A 21082-nucleotide genomic window follows, 5' to 3' on the forward strand; every position below is an offset into this window, starting at 1 on the left:
TCGGCTCAACTTTTATTCTGAACATTTTTCTACCATGAGTACACATCGACAGATATTCAAACGAGTGTGATGTATTTGACATGAACCCACAATGTTACATTTTGTGTCATTTATAGCAAACGAAATGAGCATCTTGTATTAAAGTTTAAAAGCTCTAGTTCAGAAACTAAGTGAGTCAGAGTTACTGAGGGAAAGTTTGTTACAGCCAGACTCGGCCTTTCTTTAACTATCTTGACACTATCATAGTTTTGAAAGGGGCAGAATGTAACGTCTCCAAATTACTGTGCATCTGTCATGGTTGCAATTTCAGAAATATGTCTAAAAGTAAAGCTGATTCCCCTAATAAGGAAAAATCAATCAGATGGCCTTCTTCGCAGCAAACATTTTGACTTGGTGTATAAAATCATGTCAGAAAAAACACTGGTGTGACTAATAGAAGAACTGTAATGACAGCGCCACAAACTTCTGTAATAGCGTGATGGTAAACCAGGCGATCCACAGCCTAAGAACACTAAAACAAAGCAGCATTGCTTATATATTCTTTGATTTATTCTTTTTCATTCTTTGTTTTTATATATCTATGTACAACTAATTGTAACATAGCAAAGTGTCTTCAGTAAAAAGGACCGTTTATTCCCAGAAACAATGTTTGCTAACTGTTACATTGTGTTTTTTTAATGTCTTTCCTTTTGTTTCCATGGCTATTTTCAAGCCCACTGCTGAAATTGAGCTGCTGTTTTAAAATGTGCTACAAAGTAATGTTCTCCCACATTTGCTGACCTGTCATGGCAAAGTTTAATAAGCCATAAGAAAAAATATGCTTTAATAAGTAACATTTTCCACCTTAGCCGGGGCATCAGCGAGCTTTCACACCATCCCTTGTTTAAAATACCCTGCATTAGAATAATTGTAACAAATGAGAGCATTTTCAGCAGTTAATCAAAGACTGCTGGTACAGTGAAATAGTGGAACTATACCTGGACACATATCCCACGTTATGGGAATCACATAGATGTGCCTACACTATGCAGCATATTGACCAATGTGCTGTTCTGACAAAAAACATGGTCCTAAGGGGGAGATCCTCTCACTGACTTAAATATTTGAGCTTCTACCTATCCTTATTGTCCTCCGCTGTCCACAAAATCTTCCATGTAACCAACAGAAGAGCAGAGTAAGCCAGTCCCACTAGCTCTTGTTACAAAAAGTAACGATGGCGCTTACTGTCAAGTGCTTTATTGATATATGATGCTCCAACAGGCCACACAGATAATAAGTAGATAGAGGGTAACTCTGTGGCATTATGTTGCCTATGACTGATTTATACAGGCAACATACTCTCTCTCTCTCTCTCTGTATCTCCCTCACACTCTCTGATGTGATTTTACAGTAGTGACATTGATCCAGGCCCACTTTGATCTTGCTCTTAGCTGTTGCTCGCTCTCACTCCCTCCAGCTATCACCCTTGGCTCTCTGGTTGCTAGAGTCTGCTGTTTTTAACCCCAGCTACCCCTCGTCTCATCCTATAAATCCTCTCATCTTTCTCTCCATCTTTCCATCGCTCCATCTCTTTGGCGGATCTGTATACAAGTGATCTTTTGCTCTTGGAAACCTTTGCTCAGGCCGATGAAATGTCCCATCAGGTCTCCGGCTGTTATCAGCGTCACCTAGCCAGGTATCACTTGTAAGAGAGGAAATTAGTGGTGCCTCAACACAAAAGGAAACTGAGGCATCAGGAGGCAGCATCTGCAAGCAGCACGTTCTGACTTTTCATAACCTGCTGGGCTGTATCGCTGCGTCTCTCTTTGTTTGGAATTTCAGGAAGAGTTACGATCTAATAAACTCCGGTATCATAGAGGGGAATAAAAGAAAATTCCAAAATGAGGCTGAACATTTTGTGATAGAGTCTTCTCAGCCAGAGCGACTTTCGCTCACGACTCTAAGGGAAATCCGTTTTTAAAATTAAAATATTTATTGCATTTTCTTTGGACTCGAAGCAGACGGCAGGAACGATATGGCTGGTACGTGACTGTCGCAGCTTCTTTGCTCAAAAGGATGTTTCTGTACATGAATGATAGTCGTCAATATTTCAGTAACTGTGAGTCGACTTTTTATTTGTAAAAATAAAAATGCATAGAAAAAGTGTTTTATAGAAGAATTAACACATTTCTCTAAAACATGAGTACATTAGTGTGTACCATTATGGTTAAAAATATAGTGAGCAAAGCATGTTAACAGCGTCTTGCATATACTGGAAATGCTGACCCAGGATTCTAATGCAGTGTCGCACCCATGCAGTAAATTATAGCTTAAAAGCTTTTTGTTTATTTGTTGGCCACATTATTGCACATCTTTTGAGCCGTAGTTAAACTGAACTGCTTTATACTGAAACGTTTCTATATTTACTGAGATATGCATCGACTAAAATGTAAAAATGCCTTACTGTATAACGCACTCGAGTAAAACCAAAACATGCTTTATTAGCTCATTTTTATCACCTGCATATTTTCTGATTAAAATTTATCTCAACTTGTCGAATTCATCGGGGTCATTCTTCTGATGGGAGAGTCTCAGTTCACATAATAATAACTACATTTAAAGCGAATATTTAAACACACTGTATTTTTTATTATATGAGCAACATATAATGAAATCTGATTGTTCTTGAAGTTTACATTGTGTTGTTAAAATTGTTCAGTGCCACAATGAATTTATTGCGCATGGTTTTTGCTTTTTTTTTTTCAGCTTTTCGTGTCTTCTGTGTCACGTAATTGGTCATTAATCGAGTAATAAAAAAAGAATCCTTGTGTATAGTTCGAAATTTGGATCATTTTTGTTTAATGCAATCAGTCTTTCTGCTTATGCAAAAGCGGTATAATTATTGTGATATATGAATAAGACTGCAGACATGATATATCATGCAAGCCCCCTCAACGCTCTATCTGCTCTTTAATCTCACTCTGAAATTGGTCTGATTTTCCGATTATCCACGGCGTGAAACAAAGGAGTATTATATGATCTGATGCCACTTTTATATAAGATTGGTTTTGCCGTTAAGTCACTTATGTTGGATTTTATGTGCGTACATGTGTGCGTGTCAGAGACATGGCTCCTAAAGATGTCAAGATATCAAATAAATGGCTGGCAAATCGCAGCGCTGTACGCTCGGAGAAATGCTCATTCGCACCTACTACAAACCAAACCAGGACATACACAGTGGGAATCCTGTGGCATCTTTTATCTTGGAGGAGTGATTTGCTTTCAGATTATTCAAGATGCCCTGAGATGCCCTCCCCCTCATTTTCTCTCACTTTCTTTTCTGCCATTATCCCTTCATCTTTCAAAACTTGCTTTTCTTTGGTATCATAAAACTCGCCAATTGCTTCTTTTTTTTTCTTTTTTTTTCTTTTTTTTGTCTGCTCTATTCTGGCTTTCACTCCTCTTCTACTCAATTTGCATTCACACCTCCCTAGTGGAACCAAACTCATCGCTCACTCGAGTCTTTTCTCGCTTGCTCTCCATGTCTCTCTCTTTTGCATTCACTATAAATATAGTTCCCTTAAAGCATTTTCTGCATTTTTCTACCACTAATACCAGAAAAAGTAAATCTCCTCTGCAGGCTATTAAGTGATGTAATGAGTGAAAGTGAGAGGGGTGGATAGGAGACGAGGCAAAGGGAGTAAAGGATGAATGTCGAACAATTAGTCTTAGGTTACTCTGAAAGAACGAGATGAGAGAAAAATGAAGGGCTCAGAGGAAAAAAGAAATTCAGGATGGATTTAAAGAGAGCAGTAAGAAGTGATGGAGAGAAGGAGACATTGAGAACAGTGTTTCGATCTTCATTTAATAATTGAATAATAATCTCCCTGGAGACATGACCTAGAACTGGCAAAGTGGGAGCGAGGCAGAGTCGGGCTGAGGATGACACACTGCTGCCCCCTTGTGATTTTATGGTGTCACCACTAGAGCGTCTGAGTGAACGAGAGCGGATGTGTGTACGCACATGCTCATCGGTGTGTGCATGATTTACAACTGCAGCCTGTCTCAGTCTCACAGACATGGGCCCGTGTCTGTGATGGGGAGAAAAAAAGGGGCTTTTGGATGTCAGGAAAGAACCTATTTCACTTTGTCACAGAAACTACACACACACATAGGCGCACACACAAGCTCCCAGACACAGAATCAGACCTTATCTTCCTGTCAAGCCGAATCTTTTTTAGGGTTGACGCTGATATATGAGCTTTGGGGGGGAAGAAATGTTGCCGGGACGTTGACGGCTGACGTGAGTGCAACGTTGCGCTCAGGTTGATGTACGAGCAGTGGGGTTAGGGGACAACGCTGCGCTGACACCAGGAGAAGGAGCTGTGGCCCTGGGGCCTTGAGTCCATTCTGAAGAGCCAGCTCCGCATTCTTTGCATGCAGCAGCCCCGCAGCCACGAATACACACCCTCGCCCCCTTAAGCACACACCCGCTTACTGTTATTAATAACTCGATACCTCTGAAACAAAGATTTGTGTGACGCCCGGTGATTGTTCAAGCAGAAAGCATCCGAAAGACAAAATCCCGTGCAGTGATCTGAGATGTTACATCGCTGCTGCTGCTGTGCAGTGATGTATGTGACACTGAGTGTTGAGGAAATACCGAAAGCATGTTTATGTTTGTGTGTGTCATCTGTGTACGAACATACTCAAAAATTAGCACTCATAATATAAAGAGTGTAAAATGTGTGTTCATCAACACCTCTGTTCAGCTTTGCAATGGCACTGATTTCAAAAAAATGATGTAAATGATGACAGAAAGTGCCAGAATTTAGATAAATAATACAACTTTTCATGCATGCACCTTTCCAAGTGGCTTTTGGCAAGACGATAAACCTCAAATTGGCCCGATGCGGCCTTTACTGTGTGATTTGTGATAAATGCTGTATATATATCAAAGAAAGAAAACACTTTTTAAATGATAAATACCGCTTGCATTAAAAAAAATCAAGTAATATTTATATATAGCTGTTTTGAGTGTTTTATATTCTAATCTCTGCTGCTTCTCTGCTTGTCCAGTCTGCGTAGGGAGGGCTACACAATGCAGGTGAACGTCAACGACTACCTGGACATCTACTGCCCTCATTACAACGACAGCCAGCGCATGGTGGGCACCGGAGAGCAGTACGTCCTCTACATGGTCAGCTATCGCGGTTACAGGAGCTGTGATCCCCAGATGGGCTTCAAGCGGTGGGAGTGTAACCGGCCTCACGCCCCCCACGCGCCCATCAAGTTCTCCGAGAAGTTCCAGCGCTACAGCGCCTTCTCGCTGGGCTACGAGTTCCACGTCGGCCAGGAGTATTACTACATCTGTGAGTGGAATCAAACCTGCTGGATATCTTATAAAATAAATTTCACTAATGTCGTAAATGTCTAAATATAAATATTAAAGAACTAAGTTAATGAGGTCAGAGCAGCAGGTTAAAAAAAAACTGCTCGTTATAATATTACACATATTACTTTTATCTTTGAATATTCGGCTCGATTATCCAAGTCATGTCCTCGAGTAATTTGGGGATGACAAATTGCAGCCTCACATTTAATCATATCGCCCTGCAGCCGTGCAGGCTCATCCATTTTGTTGATTGCTAATCAAATTAACTTGCAGCACCTTGTGCCAACAAGCCACTGTATAAATAATGAACTTTTAGCCTGTCATAAAACAGTGCAAAAACAGATATTACGAGGCACTGACTGTATAATCGGTGCAGTACTCATTTACTCCTGTACATATTTGTGTGTACTGTGGGTTTGATAATATTAACGTAGGATTCTGGTAGGTAGGTGAGCAAATTCTACAAGAATCATGTGCCATCCTAACATTTTCAGACCACTGCTCTCACTGCTTCACATGAAAAACCCAACACTAAACTATACACCGTTTTTACCCAGTGAGTCGCTTGCAATAAAACATTCAACCCACCTTCTCGGGTCATTGTTTTGTGTAGCTGATTGCCAGCTGATTGATTAGTCAAGTAGTAGTAACATAACATCTGGCTGATTGTTTTTCTGTTTAACAAATGCATGCTAATAGTGATCCAAAGGGTTAATTCTGGCTATATTTAAGTACAATCTCTGTAACAAAAGTGCACACGGCATGGTAGTTAATTTATTGTGTATTATTTTGTTGTGCAGCCACGCCCACTCATCACCACGGACGCGCCTGTCTGAGACTACGAGTGTACGTCTGCTGCTCCACGGGTAAGTCTCCTGCTTTGTGTTTGGGTGGATGATGTTTGACCTATAATGCTTGGACTTGTTCGCCGGCTTTACCTGGACCCATCTGGCCACTCTGCCCATCTGGAAAGCACCAGGCTCCCAATGAACTCACACACTCTCTGCATACAGATGCTCACACAATCTAAATACAGCCTAAAACAGGCAGAGCTATTAATACTGCTGCTGAGTCTCCTGCAGCATTTTCACTCACAGCATAGCCCCCCACGTCCCAGCTCCTCTTTTTTCTCTTCTTCCCCGTCTCACTCTTCTTTCACTTTCTCTCTCTCCCTCTCTTTACAGCAGCAAAAAAAAAAAGGAGCAGCTTCAGCTTTGAAGGCCCTCAACCCCCTCCTGCTTCCTCTCCACTCCTCTCCCTCTCTCTTCCACCCCTCCTCCCTCTCTCCCTGTCAGAATCCATTTATTGCCGTGTGCGGTCAGTGGGTGGCTATGTATATGTAGTGTTATCCTCTCTCGCTCTCCTGCCACCCTTCAATCTCTCGACCCGCTCTCACTCACTTTCACACACACACGCACGCACACACACACACACACACACACACACACACACACACACACACACACACACACACACACACGTACACACACAGACTTTGATCCCTGGCCTGTCCGGTCCTTTGTAGTATTAACCTCTCCTCCCTCTTTCACCCCCACAACTCCATCACTCTCCAACCCTTTTCACACACTGACTCTCTTCAGTTTGATCTGCCTCTCCTCACATTCCCTCTTTTCCCCGTCTCGCTCTCTCTATCTTTTTGTCAGGGCTTCTTGTGATATTGTGGCTTGTCAGTCGGCGTGCTGTGGGGTTTTTCAACCCTGCACCCTTGTCATGCCACTCTATTGGATGTCATGTTGGAAGTAATTAAAGTCCTCTTGGTTGGAGCAATAGTTTAACCCCTGCTCCCTTTTTTTTCTCTACCCAGCTCAATTACTTTTCACTCTCTCTCTCACACACAGCTTCTGATGTGGACGATGAGCCAGGGCCTACAGATGGAGTCTACACGCTTAGACCAGGCCTAAAAATTGATGAGCTTGGTGAGTAATACACACAGGAAGTTCAGTAAGTGTAAGACACATCTGTCTGTTGCAGCTCGATTCACAAAAACAGCAATAGACTCTGATTTTGATCACTTTAGTACCAAATCAAGGAAATCAGATTATTTGCCTTTTACAAAGTGTCTCATTGAAGTTAAAGCAGAGTTCATAAATTCATAAACAATGTATTAGTCTGAAATATTAAGTAACTGAAAATATGGAATAGCAACGTCCTATTAATGCTGCTCGCTGTATTTTCAGCAGCGGATTATTGCAAACATGGAAACGACACACTTGCAGTGGATTTGCTTGCAATTTTAAAAAAAAAGCATACGGTAGAAGATCATCAGCATTATTCTTTGAACGCGTCAGCTGGCTGACCAATGATATTGATATAGATGGCAGTGCGACTGTGCAGCATCAAAAGTGGCTAACCAAGTGAAATGATATTCAGCGCAGTTAACTTCACAGCGCCAGCTGGCTTGGCAAGCTGCTGATCCTGCTAAACAACGACATGAATATTCATTTCACACATTTCATGCCGTTTTCACCCAGATGAGCAGAGAACACAGAGTTTCTTGAAAATTTACAACAAAAAGTATAAAAATTCATTCAGAAAAGCGGGGCCTCTTTAGATATCCCGTATTCAGATAATCCCTGCCCGTTTGGAAGTGCTTCCTGTTTGTCTTTGTTTTGCTTCCATTTGGAGTTACATGATTAAAAAGGGATCGTGTGTATAATGTGAAATCTGTTGGCAGCGATTTAAGGGAGAAGCGGAGGAGTAAATCAAAAAATGACAGACTTTGGGATCACCTGTTCATATTGTTGATTTTTAGTGTTGTGGCAACAGCATAGCAACACAGTAACAACATGCAGGTAGCTTGGCCTACCTATCCAGCAGCCGTTACACAACCAGGCATGCTGGTATCAATCATAATCCTGTCTAGCTATCACACGCTCTCCTCCAAGGTATCTTGTAAAATATGGCGTTGTGTTGTTGTTAATCTCCCCGTGTGCCTGAGTGTCTGTGTGTGCGCACGCTCGCATGCGCGCACGCGTGTAAATCAGTTTGTTCTAATAATTGTCGTAAGAAAACTCATGACTGGCTGCGGCAAATAGCTGCAGGTCATGCGAGTTTCTCTGAGATACCGCTCCCTCGCTTCTTTTTCCTCTCATCATTCTTTCATCTTATTTCACTCTCACTCCATCTCCTTTCTCTATGCCCTCCTCATGCCTCTGCCTTTTAATTCCCATCTTCCGTTTTTCCTCCGAGAGCACAAGTAGCAATGCAGTCGAGGGGAAAGCCACCTAAACTCAGTTTATTCACCTTTTGATGTGTGAAATTGAGTTTTTCCCACGTTTAATACTTTTCCCCCCCCGAAGCGATATTTATCTTAGGTTTTATGGTATTCATTAACACTATCACAGTGATATTAAAAAAAAGTTTTAAATATTTTTTATGCCAAAACAATTTTTAGAGCTAAAAATTCCCATTTGCTACTGAGCAACAATATATTACAATATGTACGATATATTCTTATCACATTTCCTCAGTACTTGTTCCTTCCTTGCTTTCTTTTCTAATACAGTAAATGCAAAACATGATCACTGCAAAATAAAATCTGTTCGCTACACATGTACAGATTTTTTATGCGAAGGTAAAGGACATTAAAGACCATTTCAACAGAAGAATATCTACATTTAATGTGTTAAACTGATAGAGACAGCTCGAGGACATGGTACTCTAGCTGTACTGTTGATAGCGAGCGGCTAACACAATAGCTGAAGAGAAATTACCCCAGCTCCTATGGGTCTTTTTCACCTGTAGTGCTGTGTTGCCAATTAAATTAATACGATAACCCAAGTGGTGTGAGAGGAAGTGAGAAGATCAGCAGGGAGTTGCGAAACGAACTGAACACAAAGAAGTGGTACAGTTTCCCGTTCTCCTCCTTCACTCTCAGTCCTCCTGGCTGCCGATTAGACGTCCTCACATCGTAGTTTTAATTACTGTTACTGAAGTTTCACACAGACTGCGCAGTTCAAATCTGCCTGATAATTGTGTGTAGAAATGTTGAAATAACTCAAGTGTTGCGTATTGGAACCCACCCGTGTCTTTCTCCCCCCTTCTCTCCTAGCAGTTTATTTCCTGGGCACCTTCCCCTTTCAATCAATGTGGTTCCCTCCTGAATACGGCCACTAGCATTAGATTTCATTTAGATCTCATTTACAACGCAGATGGAATGGCGCTAGCTGCTCCCCGTGCAACCGTGCGATTACTGAAAGCTTTCAGTGGGAGGACGCTCATTTTCCCACCCTGTTGGCTCAGATTACTGCATCCGATGATCAGCTCTGGCCATTAGTAGAAAAATCTGTAGCGTGTTCTTGTTAATGGGGCTTGTTGTAGCAATTACTATTCCTATGAGCACAGTGTGTTTAAGGTACTTGCCAGCAGAATAAGGCTGGATGTCGGCAGCAGAAGACAGCACAAACAGTTACAGATCAACATTTTCATACCTGTAGTTTGCAATTTTGTAAATTTTCCCTATGCTTTGGTTTCTTTTTTAAGGAAAGAGAATCCAGGTAATCATGATGTGCCACTGCAAGGGATGTGTGAAATTTCAGCCCACTGGGTGTTAAGATGTAGCTGGCAAAACAGAGGTGAGAGGAAAGTCAGGTGTTCAGGACTGCAGTTTGTGAGCCCTGCTGCATTACAGCACACCTGGCTACAGGAGCTCAAACTCCAGGTCACCCGGTAGTTGCATCGAGGTCAAGAGCCCGTGCTCATCACAACTAAACTTATTTCGGATTGTTGTGAGGACCTTTTTCTAAAAAAAAAAAAAATCTAAGCTATCTGTACGTGAGTGATCACACCTCTCCTATCGCACTGCCCCAAAAGTGAAAAACAACTGTTTTAGCTGGACTTAGGAGGTGTGAAAATACCTGCCACCGTTTTTTAGGTCAATTTGTAGAAAGAGTTGTGAGACAGTTTGAACTCAACCAGTTTAAACGATCTCTACTTGGCAAGCTTACACGTCTGCTGTAACGTGCAAACCGATTTGTGCATTTTTGTGGTGTATGAGAGCTGAATAATGCAATTCTAACCTCTAAACACGCCTTAAATATTTGGTTTACAACGATAAGATTGCACGAGAAAAACAAAAGCGAGATGGTCGAGTGCATTCTGGAGCAAAATGTAACAAATAAGTAAATATTTAAAATGTGTTTTATTTATTATTTGCCTAATAACATGAATAACTCGAGCTTACCATTTATCCCTTCCAAATGTCACAGCTAATGATTCTGTTTACTTGCTGTTAAACTCCTGGAAAGTGTAATTATTTGCATACATGCATGCGGTCTGCTGTCAGTTTCTTTTGAATTTCTTCAGCAGTCTAACAGCTGTTTGTTTGTGGTGTTTGTTTGGACAGCCAGTGTTTGTTTAGCTAACGTTCGCTCTTTATTTTTCAGTGACCTGCTTCTGATTTAGCATGTCAAGCTCTATTTACTAGTCGCGGCGAGAGCTGCGCGGCTTTTACAGACAGTTGACTATTGTCTTCGGAGGCTCTGCGAGATGTTTGTTAAATAAAGACTATGTTGAAAGACGTGTGTATGAACCAGTCAGGCGGGATCTGATGAAAAGCGCTCTTGTAACAGTCTCGGTCACAGTTTTTTGTTTTTTTGTTTTTTTCTAACCTGTGTCTCTGAAGCCTCAGTACTATGTAAAAATGCAGTACTAAATCACTGCAGTGCCCCTTTAATGAGGGCTTTCTGATGCAAGAGCGCCACAAATTATAAGCTCTGAGAAGACTGCCACATCAACGCATCTCTCAGTGTCAACAAAGTCACTCTTAAATTATTTATGCCAGGACGTTTCTACTGAATTGCATAATGCTGTAAAAGTTCTTTTTAAATTACTCAGTATTCATAAAATGCAGAATAAGGTCAGATTTATACTCCCACAGTAACATAATGTAGTATAAAATGTGTATAAAAGAGGATTTAGCGCACACACTCCTTCACAAACACAGATTAGACAGACGTAATCCAGTCTAAGATACAGTACTGTGCAAAAATCTTGAGCTACTCTTATTTTCTTATATTTTAGAATAGAATGCCTTTATTTTTGATTATATGGGAATACAGTGAAATTTGAAGCATGTCTCTGAGTGCTACAGATAGATAGATTGCCGGGTGGACCTTGATTGTCTGTAGACCTGCTCGAGTGAAGGTGGCTGGTTGTCCTCTATGTTGATTTAATGACTCTCTGAACAGCTTTCTTGTCAGCCTCAGTGCAGCTGGCATACCACACCAAGATGCCAGGCTAAGTATACTCCACCGAGCTGTGGTAGAAGGACACAGGCAGCTGTTTGGGCAGGTTTGCTCTTTGCAGTGTTTCTAAGAAGTCAAATGGCTTCTGTGTCTTCTTCACGCGAGAGGTTGTGTTTAGAGTCCGTGTGAGATGAGTGTGCCGAGGAATTTAAAGCTGGGCACTCTCTCCACAATGTTTCCACTTATGTAAAGCGGAGCAGGTTCCTCTTCATGTCTCCTAAAGCTGACGATCAACTCTATATTTGGCTTCCAAGGAGACTTTCTTGCAGTTTTTAAAAAGCGGTCGTGAGGAGTAGTTCTCCAGGCTTCCTGAAAGTCTTTCAAAGTTTTTCTTTGGGCATTGGCTGATTTTTCACTAATTTTCAGTGCAGTCTTTCTGTCTGAAGGAAATGTCAGAGGATTTTTTTGTTAAGTCCTTTATCACTGAGCTATTAATCATTCAAGCATAAAACTCAATTTATTTATTTAACTCAAGGGATGAACCAGTATTGCATCTTGGCACATCTTTAGGCACTTTATTATTAGCAGCCTGTAACAAAAACACACAATTTCCTTTCATTTCTTTATCTGAGTCTATGAAAAATGTCAAAGATAATATAGTTTGACAGAATAAAATATCTCTTCCTGGTTTGTAGTGCTTTCTTTTAAAAAACTGAGGAAACTGGACAAGTGGGGACAAACAAGTGACAGCTCTAAAATAGTATCTACACCAGCATCCGGAAATCATGCAAAGACCTGACACAGGAAAGATGCATCTAGATATTCAACTGTTCCATCTACTGTATTGAAGCTTCATCAGAAATGGTCTCAGTGGAAGAGTGGCTGTAATGAAGCCACTCTTAAAGAAGCTTATGGAAGGGAAACGGGGAGAAAAGGCCAAATTATACAAGAATGGGACTGAAAATCAGTAGCAACAGGTCTGATGGAGTGATGAATCCAAATGAGAAATTTCTGATTCTGATTTGATTTAAATTAAATACCATCTGCAAAGCATCTGATTGGCATGAGAATGATCCCAAACACACTGCCTGTGCTGCAAACACACACCTAAATAGAAAAACACACAGTGGAACACCATCAATCATGGATCGGCCTCACCAGAGCCTGGCCCTCAACATTATTGAAGCAGCGTGGGATCATCTTGACAGAGAACAGAAGAAAAGGCAGCCAACATCCAAGGAAGAGTTTTGATTGTCCTTCAAGAATCCTGGAAAACTATTCCTGAAGAAATGACAGGAAAGCTTGTCTCAGAGAATTCAGGCTGTGTAGAAGTATAAAGGTGGTGCTTTTCAAGCTCATTAGAACTGTAAAAACTTTGTTATTGCCTTATATGCTATATTTCCATTTATGTTTACACATGTTTCAAAAATTTCTTGGCAAGTTTCCCAGGAAATATGATGGGTGGCTCAAGACTTTTGCACAACACTGTATTTCGTGACTTCCAGATTTATAGACACTTACAGCTGTCTGAGCTTCTTAATTATTAGGTAGATGCTACTTGCTTTTTGTGCACTGTAATATGTACATGCAGACGTTTGTATGTTTAGCTCAGCCCAGCATGTCAGAAGGTCACAATGCACCTCACATGACCTCTGCACAAACAAGTTGTACGCCAATAATTATACGTTTATTAACAGCAGCGGCAGACTATGAGTGTCTGTATGTCTCTGTGTAATGGGGCGATTAGCAGAGCCACACTTTGGAACCAGTTGTACGAGATGCTCTGCCGTCTGCTGTTGGTGTCTACAAAACCACATTCCTCTGTCAGTCAGCACCAAAACAACAGTTTGAAGCCACACAGTGTCCTGACCCCTCAGCTGCATACTCAGTTACACCACGGTCAAAGCATTTAACCTGAGCTCCGCTGCTGCATGGACCTCATTAGACTGGCTGGCAAAGCATACCAGAGAAGCCCATCTCTAAAACCAGGTGTCAGAGAGTCATTACTCTCCTGTCTGACCCACGGAGCAGCTGGAAATATTCTGGAGATAGATACAGCGACGAGTGGAAACACTGAGAGCAGCCCTGCTTTATTTCAATGCCATCAGACCGTAAACACAATAGTTGCTAATCAGCATCAGGGACCTTCTGTACAGACAGAAAATTGTGCTCCTGTCTGGTCTCCAGTCTTATTAATCAAATGACTACAGAGGGAGTGTCTGCCCCTGCGTGTGTCTCATAGGTGCAGGCTTGTAGCAAACTGTCTGCTGGGTCATGTGTTTCTCACTTTGACTAGACATCAAAGTTTGGTGTGTAGCCCTCAAGAAACCTATTTTTAGCCTGTTTCCAGGTGTAAGTGCAGGGGTATTGGGGCGATTACAGTACATACAGTAGGTTTATGTCTGAGGTATGATGGGCAATGTGTCACCTTATTAGAACAATGAATGCTGTCTGGTAACAGCTGCAGTCTTTGTGTTGTTTTTAGTGCAGACTGACCATATTTCAGTGGGAGTAAGACTGAAAGCTGCCTTTTGTTCTCTCAGGCTGTCATCATTTTTTTTTGTCACATTTTAGAAAAAGTTGTGCTGTGAAACCAGATTATAGCACATGTAGGAAGCCAGATAAACTCTTTTAAATGTTCCACTGAAGGATGAGCCGAGTTTTATTTATAGAGAACACTTCAAAGCAGCAAAAAAGTGTTGTACAACTATGCCAGCAAAACACAGGGAAAAAAGACAACTGGGCAATAGATAATCTAAACAGTAATCGCTTTATTACATTGCCTACCCAATTACATACGGGTCTCAATTCTGTCAGACAGGTAGGTCTTAAGCGAGGATTTAGAGGGGAAAAATGTAGGACAGATCTGATATGAACGGGTAGTCTGTTCCGAAGCTTAGAGGTGCCAGCTGAAAAAGTACAATACCTCTTTGTTTGTAACTTGGACTTGAAGCCACCTGGAGCATCTGGTCAGATGATCTAAGTCAGGGATTGGCAACATGCCGTCTGAGACAAAGAGCCAGACTTTGAACAACTGAATTCAAACATGATGCAGACTTATGCTTAGCTTTGTGGATTGCGTAAGCATGGTATTCTTGTTTCAAAAACCAAGATATTTCTTTAGGAAATGTGACTGTTTTGTGTCAGTGGAGTGTACTGTAAAACAAAGCGGTCCATTTGAAGCCAACTGTAGTCCTGGTACAGAGGCCAGGTAACAAGAGATAGTAGGTAGCTGAAATAACAATGCTTGTTTAAAACTAAAAACACACCAACAGAAATCCTGAAAGGCTCAGTGTGTTTGGGTACTGTACACTGTGATACTTTGCCATACAGAATAATCCATCCCAGCCACGTCGCCTGAGAAAAAAAAGTGCCTAAATTTTGTACCCTGAAGTTTAGCTGAAGTCTCATTTAGTAGAGGCTCTTGCTAATATTTTATATTATCTGTTATTTTAGTGTATTATTGTGTACTCCAGCCACTTGGTATTACTGGGTTGAACCTCTTTTGCCTAGAGAGCATCTATTTAACAAGGCACTGACATATTTTCATGATGTGAATCTCCTGTTCCACCACATCTCAAAGGTGCTCTACTGTATTGAGATGGAATTGAGATTGTGATTTTGGGGTCCTTTGAGTACAATAAACTCATTTTCATGTTCATTAAACCAGTTTGAGATGATTTGATCTCTCTGACGTGGCATATTATCCTGTTGGAAGCAGCCATCAGAAGATATGTACAGTGTGGTCATAAAGGTGTTTAAATGATGCTCATTTGATGTTAAGGAACCCAAAATGTACAAAGAAACTACGTAATACTACTTGACCATGTCTAATGTTCCTAAATGCATTTGAGTTGTTGTCATGTGATTGGCTGATTAGATATTAGATATTATTATTAGATTAGATATTTGCATAAACAAATTGCTGAACATTTGTACCTAATAAAGTGGCATGTGGTTATAGTGGTGATAAATTGGAAAGTTGGAAAAAACTGTCCTTAACATGGTCTAAGATCAGACATAGAAATTTTGCGGCTAATGTAAGGAGTGCTGCCGATGTTAAAGGTGGCGTCTGAATGACCAAATAATAAAACCTTGGATTAAAAGTACAGAAAAATTCTCATCTAACATGATTATAAATAAGATCTCTCTCTGTCTCTCTCCTGTTGTTGTTGCGTTCTAATAGTTTCTCGTTCTCTTTTATTTTTCAAGCTGAATTTAATCCTGTTATTCCCAAGCTGGAGAAGAGCGTCAGCGGAAGCAGCCCATCCAGGGATCGCCTTCTTCTCACCGTGACGATGCTCTTTTTGGCCGCTCTCTGCATCTCCTAGCAACGGCCATCCCATCAGCGTCACCATGCCAACTAGCCTTGGGAAGGTGTACAATATCTGAGGAGAGGATAGGAGAGGAGAGGCAAATAGAGCAGAAAGCAAGAGGAGCAAGACTTTGAAATTAGAGTTTGGAAGAATCACGATGTGTGTGTGTGTGGGCGAGTGCGTGTGTCTTTGTGTGCGTGCGTGCATGTGTGTGTCTGTGTGTGTACAGTTGTGTGTTTGAGGGAGTGTGGTTTTGGCAGAGTACAGGCACCTTCAGGCACTTGGTGACACAGACTGAACCATATCTGGCATTAAAGTCAGCCTGTGCCCACAAGTGCAGGTGGGGGTAGACTGTTTGTGAGTGTGTGTTTTTCTGTTTCTGTGTGCGTGTGTGTGAATGTGTGTGTGTGTGTGTGTGTATGAGCAGGCCAAATGCTGAGCTTGTTGAATCCTGCACACCACACAAAGCATTTATTCCACAGGTGAGGTGGAGCTAAAATCCTAATAAAAAGATGAAATCCAACCACCAAACTGAAACCTATTTGAAGACTTTCCCTTGGATCTGATTGGCTGTAAGAATCCTTAAGTCTAGTTGCCATAGTTTCTTGCAACAAAGAGAACTGAAATGAACTGATTCATATAGATTTCAGCGGTACTGAACTGAAATTGCCTTTTTGTTGTTCTTGTTGTTGTTTATCTTGATGCTGGGAGCGTTTCCCAGCACACAGAGGAAAAAAAAATGGAGCCAGCTGATGAACTATGTTGGCCCCGTGTAGTCAAAGTAGCCGGTAGTTCATACACAGACACACCCTGGGACTCCAGACCACCAGTGTTTCAGTTGCCATTTCCACTATGCTGTGTCATTCTGTGTTCACCATCAGCGCTCAGAAGGCAAAAGGACAGAAAGGGGTCATGGGAAAATACAAAGCATTTAAATGTCGACTCACCATTTTGAGGAAAAGATAGAAGAGGGGGAAAGGAACCTGAATATGTGGCATTGATAGACAGTGCAAGGGTGTGTGGACGTTAGAAGTTGCTGTGCTACTTTTCTGTCTTTTCCTTGAAGTACTCAGTTCGTCCTCTGCCAGCTCCGAGGTTAATGAAGCACACGATGGCCATCGAGCAGCCATGGATACACTCAGCAATACTACCCTCCTCACAAGCGACTGCAAGCTGTTCAGAGAGGAAGAGGAGCCCAGAGGAGGGGACGAGAGAGGAGGAGCAGTCACTCACACGAGCATCAATAAATAGGTCCTGTCCAAGCCATGTTGGTTTAGCGGCCTGCTCTACCAACCCTGTTCTCTGTACGCCCATATGTCAGTTGCCACATTTTTGCGTTTCTGTTTGAGTGTGTTTTATGCGTGCCCGAGTGGGAAAAAAACAAAACCATCTCGAGTGTGCTGTTTGTCTGTGTTTGAGAGCGAGAGAGAGACTATTTTAAAAGGTACTAACAGCCTAAAAAAATACATACATCCACATACTGTACATCTTATAAGTATGAAAATGCAAAATAAAATTTAAAAAAATCAAAACACGACTAAAGCAGCAAGTTATACATACAAACCAAGTGCTTTGGTGAGGAGGTACAGCAGTCCAAAACTCAAACAAATGTACCAGTTGGTTGCTTCAGAATAGCGTTTCCATAGCAACTAGCACCTTATTCACCATGGTTACCCTACCCTGCCAATGGATGGACTCTAGTAGGGCATGGCTTACCATAGTAGCTGATAACAATGATGAAGGTGATGTTGATTATAATGATAATAAAGAGGATGATGACGATGGACTGTGAGCTGGCCGTTTGTCGATTAGGACTGACGCCACGCAGCTCGCCCACTGGTATGTGAGGCGTTCAAGTACTCGTGTAAATGTCACAACAGAACAGAATGGAATTCTAATGTATTGAAATCTGACGAGGTGAAATGTGATGTAAGCATTTTTACAAACTTGAAGCTCAGTTTTCTTTGCGGTTGTTTTCCTTTCCTTTCTTTTTTTAATTTTCAGTTTTCTTGAGTTTGCTGTGGTACATAACTGCTTATGTTGAGATGGGAAGACGGGTTTTAAAAGTTTGAAAATTGGGTTGGGTTAAGCTTTATGTAAACCTGGGCTGCACTCTGTGATTCTCTTCAACTTGTTCAACTTTAAGGTAAAGTTATGCTGCATACTATGTTTTTAACAACAACACTGGTGCGTCGCTTTATTTCCTTTAAAAGACGCTCCGGTGACTATATACATGAGTTAGGAGATAATTAGGAGCATTAGTGAGCTCGTGAGAACTTTTTTAATGTAATCTCTGGCTCTGGGGTATAGACTGTAAATAAAAGATGGGCACAGCCACAGTGACATCACATATTGGTTTGTGAAGTCCACTTTTGAAGCCATTATTTTAGCCTTTTGCCAACACTGCAAGCACAGGAAAGAGGTACAGTTCAGTGACCTAACAGACAACTACTGGCTGCAGCTTCCTGTCAGTCAACATGCCTAATTATGATAACTTTAACCTTTAGAAAAGTTAAACGGATAAGTAAACTAAGCTGAACTTTAGCCTTGAAATTTTAAATAGATGTCTTGTTTAATCAGTAAGGGCCATGACATTTGAAAAATATAGGCTTGTACAAGACATGACTTCTGAGAGGAGTTACAGAGTTGCATCATGGGAATTGTAAGATCAAGTATTTTTGAGTTGAGGATTTTATAGTGTGGACAGAAAGTTGGTATTTGTTATCTGTTTTATCTGTTCTCGTTTTCATTTTGGCCATGTGCTTTTATCTTAAAGAAATCCCAGATTTATAGAAGGGAAGTACTAAAGTGATAACCTTTTAAAATAAACTATGTCTGTTTGCTATTAATTGTATATAGATAGCATATGTTTCACTGAGGCAGAGATATATTTTGAACCTTTTTAAAGGTCTAATTTTGACCTATTTTGGCCTTTTTGGAGACCTAAATGGGTTAAAATGATCAACATGTCTAGTAAGAAAAACTGAAAAGAATGCAAGAAAGTCTAATGAAATGTCACCCTGACAAGAGATTGTGCCTGTGGAAATAAACAACCAATTAAAAGACCATGTGTGGTCCAGCCCCAGGTGTACATATAGCTCATGGCGGGAGGGTGAAGGAGGAAAGGTTTGGGTTCGGGTGTCGAGTGGGAGGATTGAAGAGTTTGAAAGGTTAAATCACTCTTCAAGAAGTTGCACTTAAGAACTCAGACACGCGGGCGAGAAAACATGTATGTGTGTTCATGGGTGCGTTCGTGTGTGCAAATTATTGAGAGAGAGCGAGTGAGTGAGTGAGCGACAGACTCTTTGTTTCTGATCTTTCCATGTGTGCGTATGAATGAGAAAATGTGACCGATTGTTGTCTGGCAAAACAATAAAAGCATTTACTAGTGTTGGAAACAACAATTACAATCATGTTTACCTTCGACTGGAATGACTTTAAATGAACTTGAAAATAAACTGTAAACTGAACGAACCATAACAGAGGTTATAACAATGATCATGATAACAAAATAATAAGCTTACAAATGTTACTTTTAACAAGACGTGTGTTCGCCTCTTTATTTGCTTCCCCCTGTTAATCTCCTCCCTCACCCTCCCTGCTCTCTAAGTCTTTGAGGATCTAAAAAAACAAAATAAGCATGGAGCTAATCCAAGACAACAGATGGAGGGGTTGCAGAAAAAAGGTTTTACCTGGTATACTCAGTTCTCTGTAGATAATGTTGTTTGGGAGCTCACAGATGTGATTTTCCATATCAAAGTTGGTGTGGCAAGGCTCTCTCTCGGCAGTAATACCTTTACACACTCCGATTAGGAGAGATAAGCACTTCAATCACCAACCCAACATTTGAATGACAATGGGACAGGGCAGCAGTGTGTACCTGTACGTCTGGACCGGCTGATGGAGGGATAATGCTGCTCCTGATGTCAGAGTGCATCCAAGCTTAAAGGCTGTGATGTTATGCAACAGGTTTCTGTCATATAGGTAGAGGTAACATATTCACCACTGAGTGACAGGACAGCACAAGGGTTGAGATAAACAGAGTTGGTGTATAGAAGGAGATGGAGATGTGAAATGTAGAGTTAGACATTTAGAAAGATGAGATTATACAGGAAGTCAAAATGTGGATATTTACAGTCATGTGAAAAGGACACTGCTCAAAGAACTATATGCAGTCCTAAAACTAAGTACAGTCAAATGCACTTAAGTGATGATTAGCAAGTTTTGGCAATTTGCAAGGCTGGAGCATTCAGGTGGTTCTTAACATAATCTTCCCAACAGTGGATGTCCTCTTAAATTTACCACAAGATCAGACTGTGCAATGTTCAGAGATTTTTTGTTTAAATTCAAAAGCTACATCTCAGGCACAACAAGGCTCAGACAGCATGTTACCTGATTAAGTTCATGACAGTACAGTTAGAAAAGAACTGAACAGGTGTGGCTTGTTTGGAAGTTTTGCTGTGAGAAAGCCTCTTCTTTCTAAAAGAACATGTCAACACGGCTTAGGTTTTGAAAGCTGTATCTGAACAAACCGCAGGACTTCTAAGATGTTTCGCCATAATGACTAGCACTGTTTAGAGAAATCCACACACATATCAGCACAAACACATCATACTAACTGTTAAGCACGGGATTGGTGGTGGAGGGCTTGTCTTGCAGCCACAGGACCTGGGCACCTTACAGTCATTAAGTCGACCATGAACCCTACTGTATGCCAAAGTATTCTAGAGTCAAATGTGAGGCCATCTGTCTAACAGCTAAAGCTTGGCTGAAATTGTGTCGTGCATTAGGACAATGACCCCAAGCACAGCAGCAAATTCACAACAGAATGGCTGAAAAAGAAAAGAGTCAAGGTGGTGCAATGGCCTAGTCAAAGTCCAGACTTCAACCTGATTGAAATGCTGTGGCAGGACTCAAAGAGAAGTGTGCGGCGTGCGTGCAAATTAACTGAAGCAACAATGTAAAGAAAAGACGGACAAAATTCCTACGCCATGACGTGAGAGACCGATAAACTCATAGAGAAAACAAGTACTTCAAGTCATTGCTGCTAAAGGTGGTTCTACAAGCTACTGAATCATAGGGTGTTCTTAGTTTTCCACAGGACTTCAGAGACCTGTGGAACTTTTCTAATGACTTTCACATGACTGTACACCAATCCGGTATGGCATTGTGACAACTGACAGGTA

General features: G+C 41.2%; 1 protein-coding gene across 2 annotated transcripts in view; it reads left to right on the forward strand.

Annotated features, from left to right (window-relative positions):
- Nucleotides 1-19410, forward strand: part of efna3b (ephrin-A3b) — a 71077-nt gene extending 51667 nt beyond the window's left edge. For both annotated transcript variants that reach the window (XM_063487713.1, XM_063487714.1), the window contains 4 exons: nucleotides 5059-5351; nucleotides 6175-6240; nucleotides 7234-7311; nucleotides 15793-19410. In XM_063487713.1, the coding sequence (XP_063343783.1) occupies nucleotides 5059-5351; nucleotides 6175-6240; nucleotides 7234-7311; nucleotides 15793-15911 (556 nt within the window). In that variant the 3' untranslated portion in view covers nucleotides 15912-19410. The remainder of the gene's footprint in view (nucleotides 1-5058; nucleotides 5352-6174; nucleotides 6241-7233; nucleotides 7312-15792) is intronic.
- Nucleotides 19411-21082: the final 1672 nt, after the last annotated feature.

Source organism: Pelmatolapia mariae, linkage group LG10_11 (assembly GCF_036321145.2).
Source record: "Pelmatolapia mariae isolate MD_Pm_ZW linkage group LG10_11, Pm_UMD_F_2, whole genome shotgun sequence".
Lineage (NCBI taxonomy): Eukaryota > Metazoa > Chordata > Actinopteri > Cichliformes > Cichlidae > Pelmatolapia > Pelmatolapia mariae.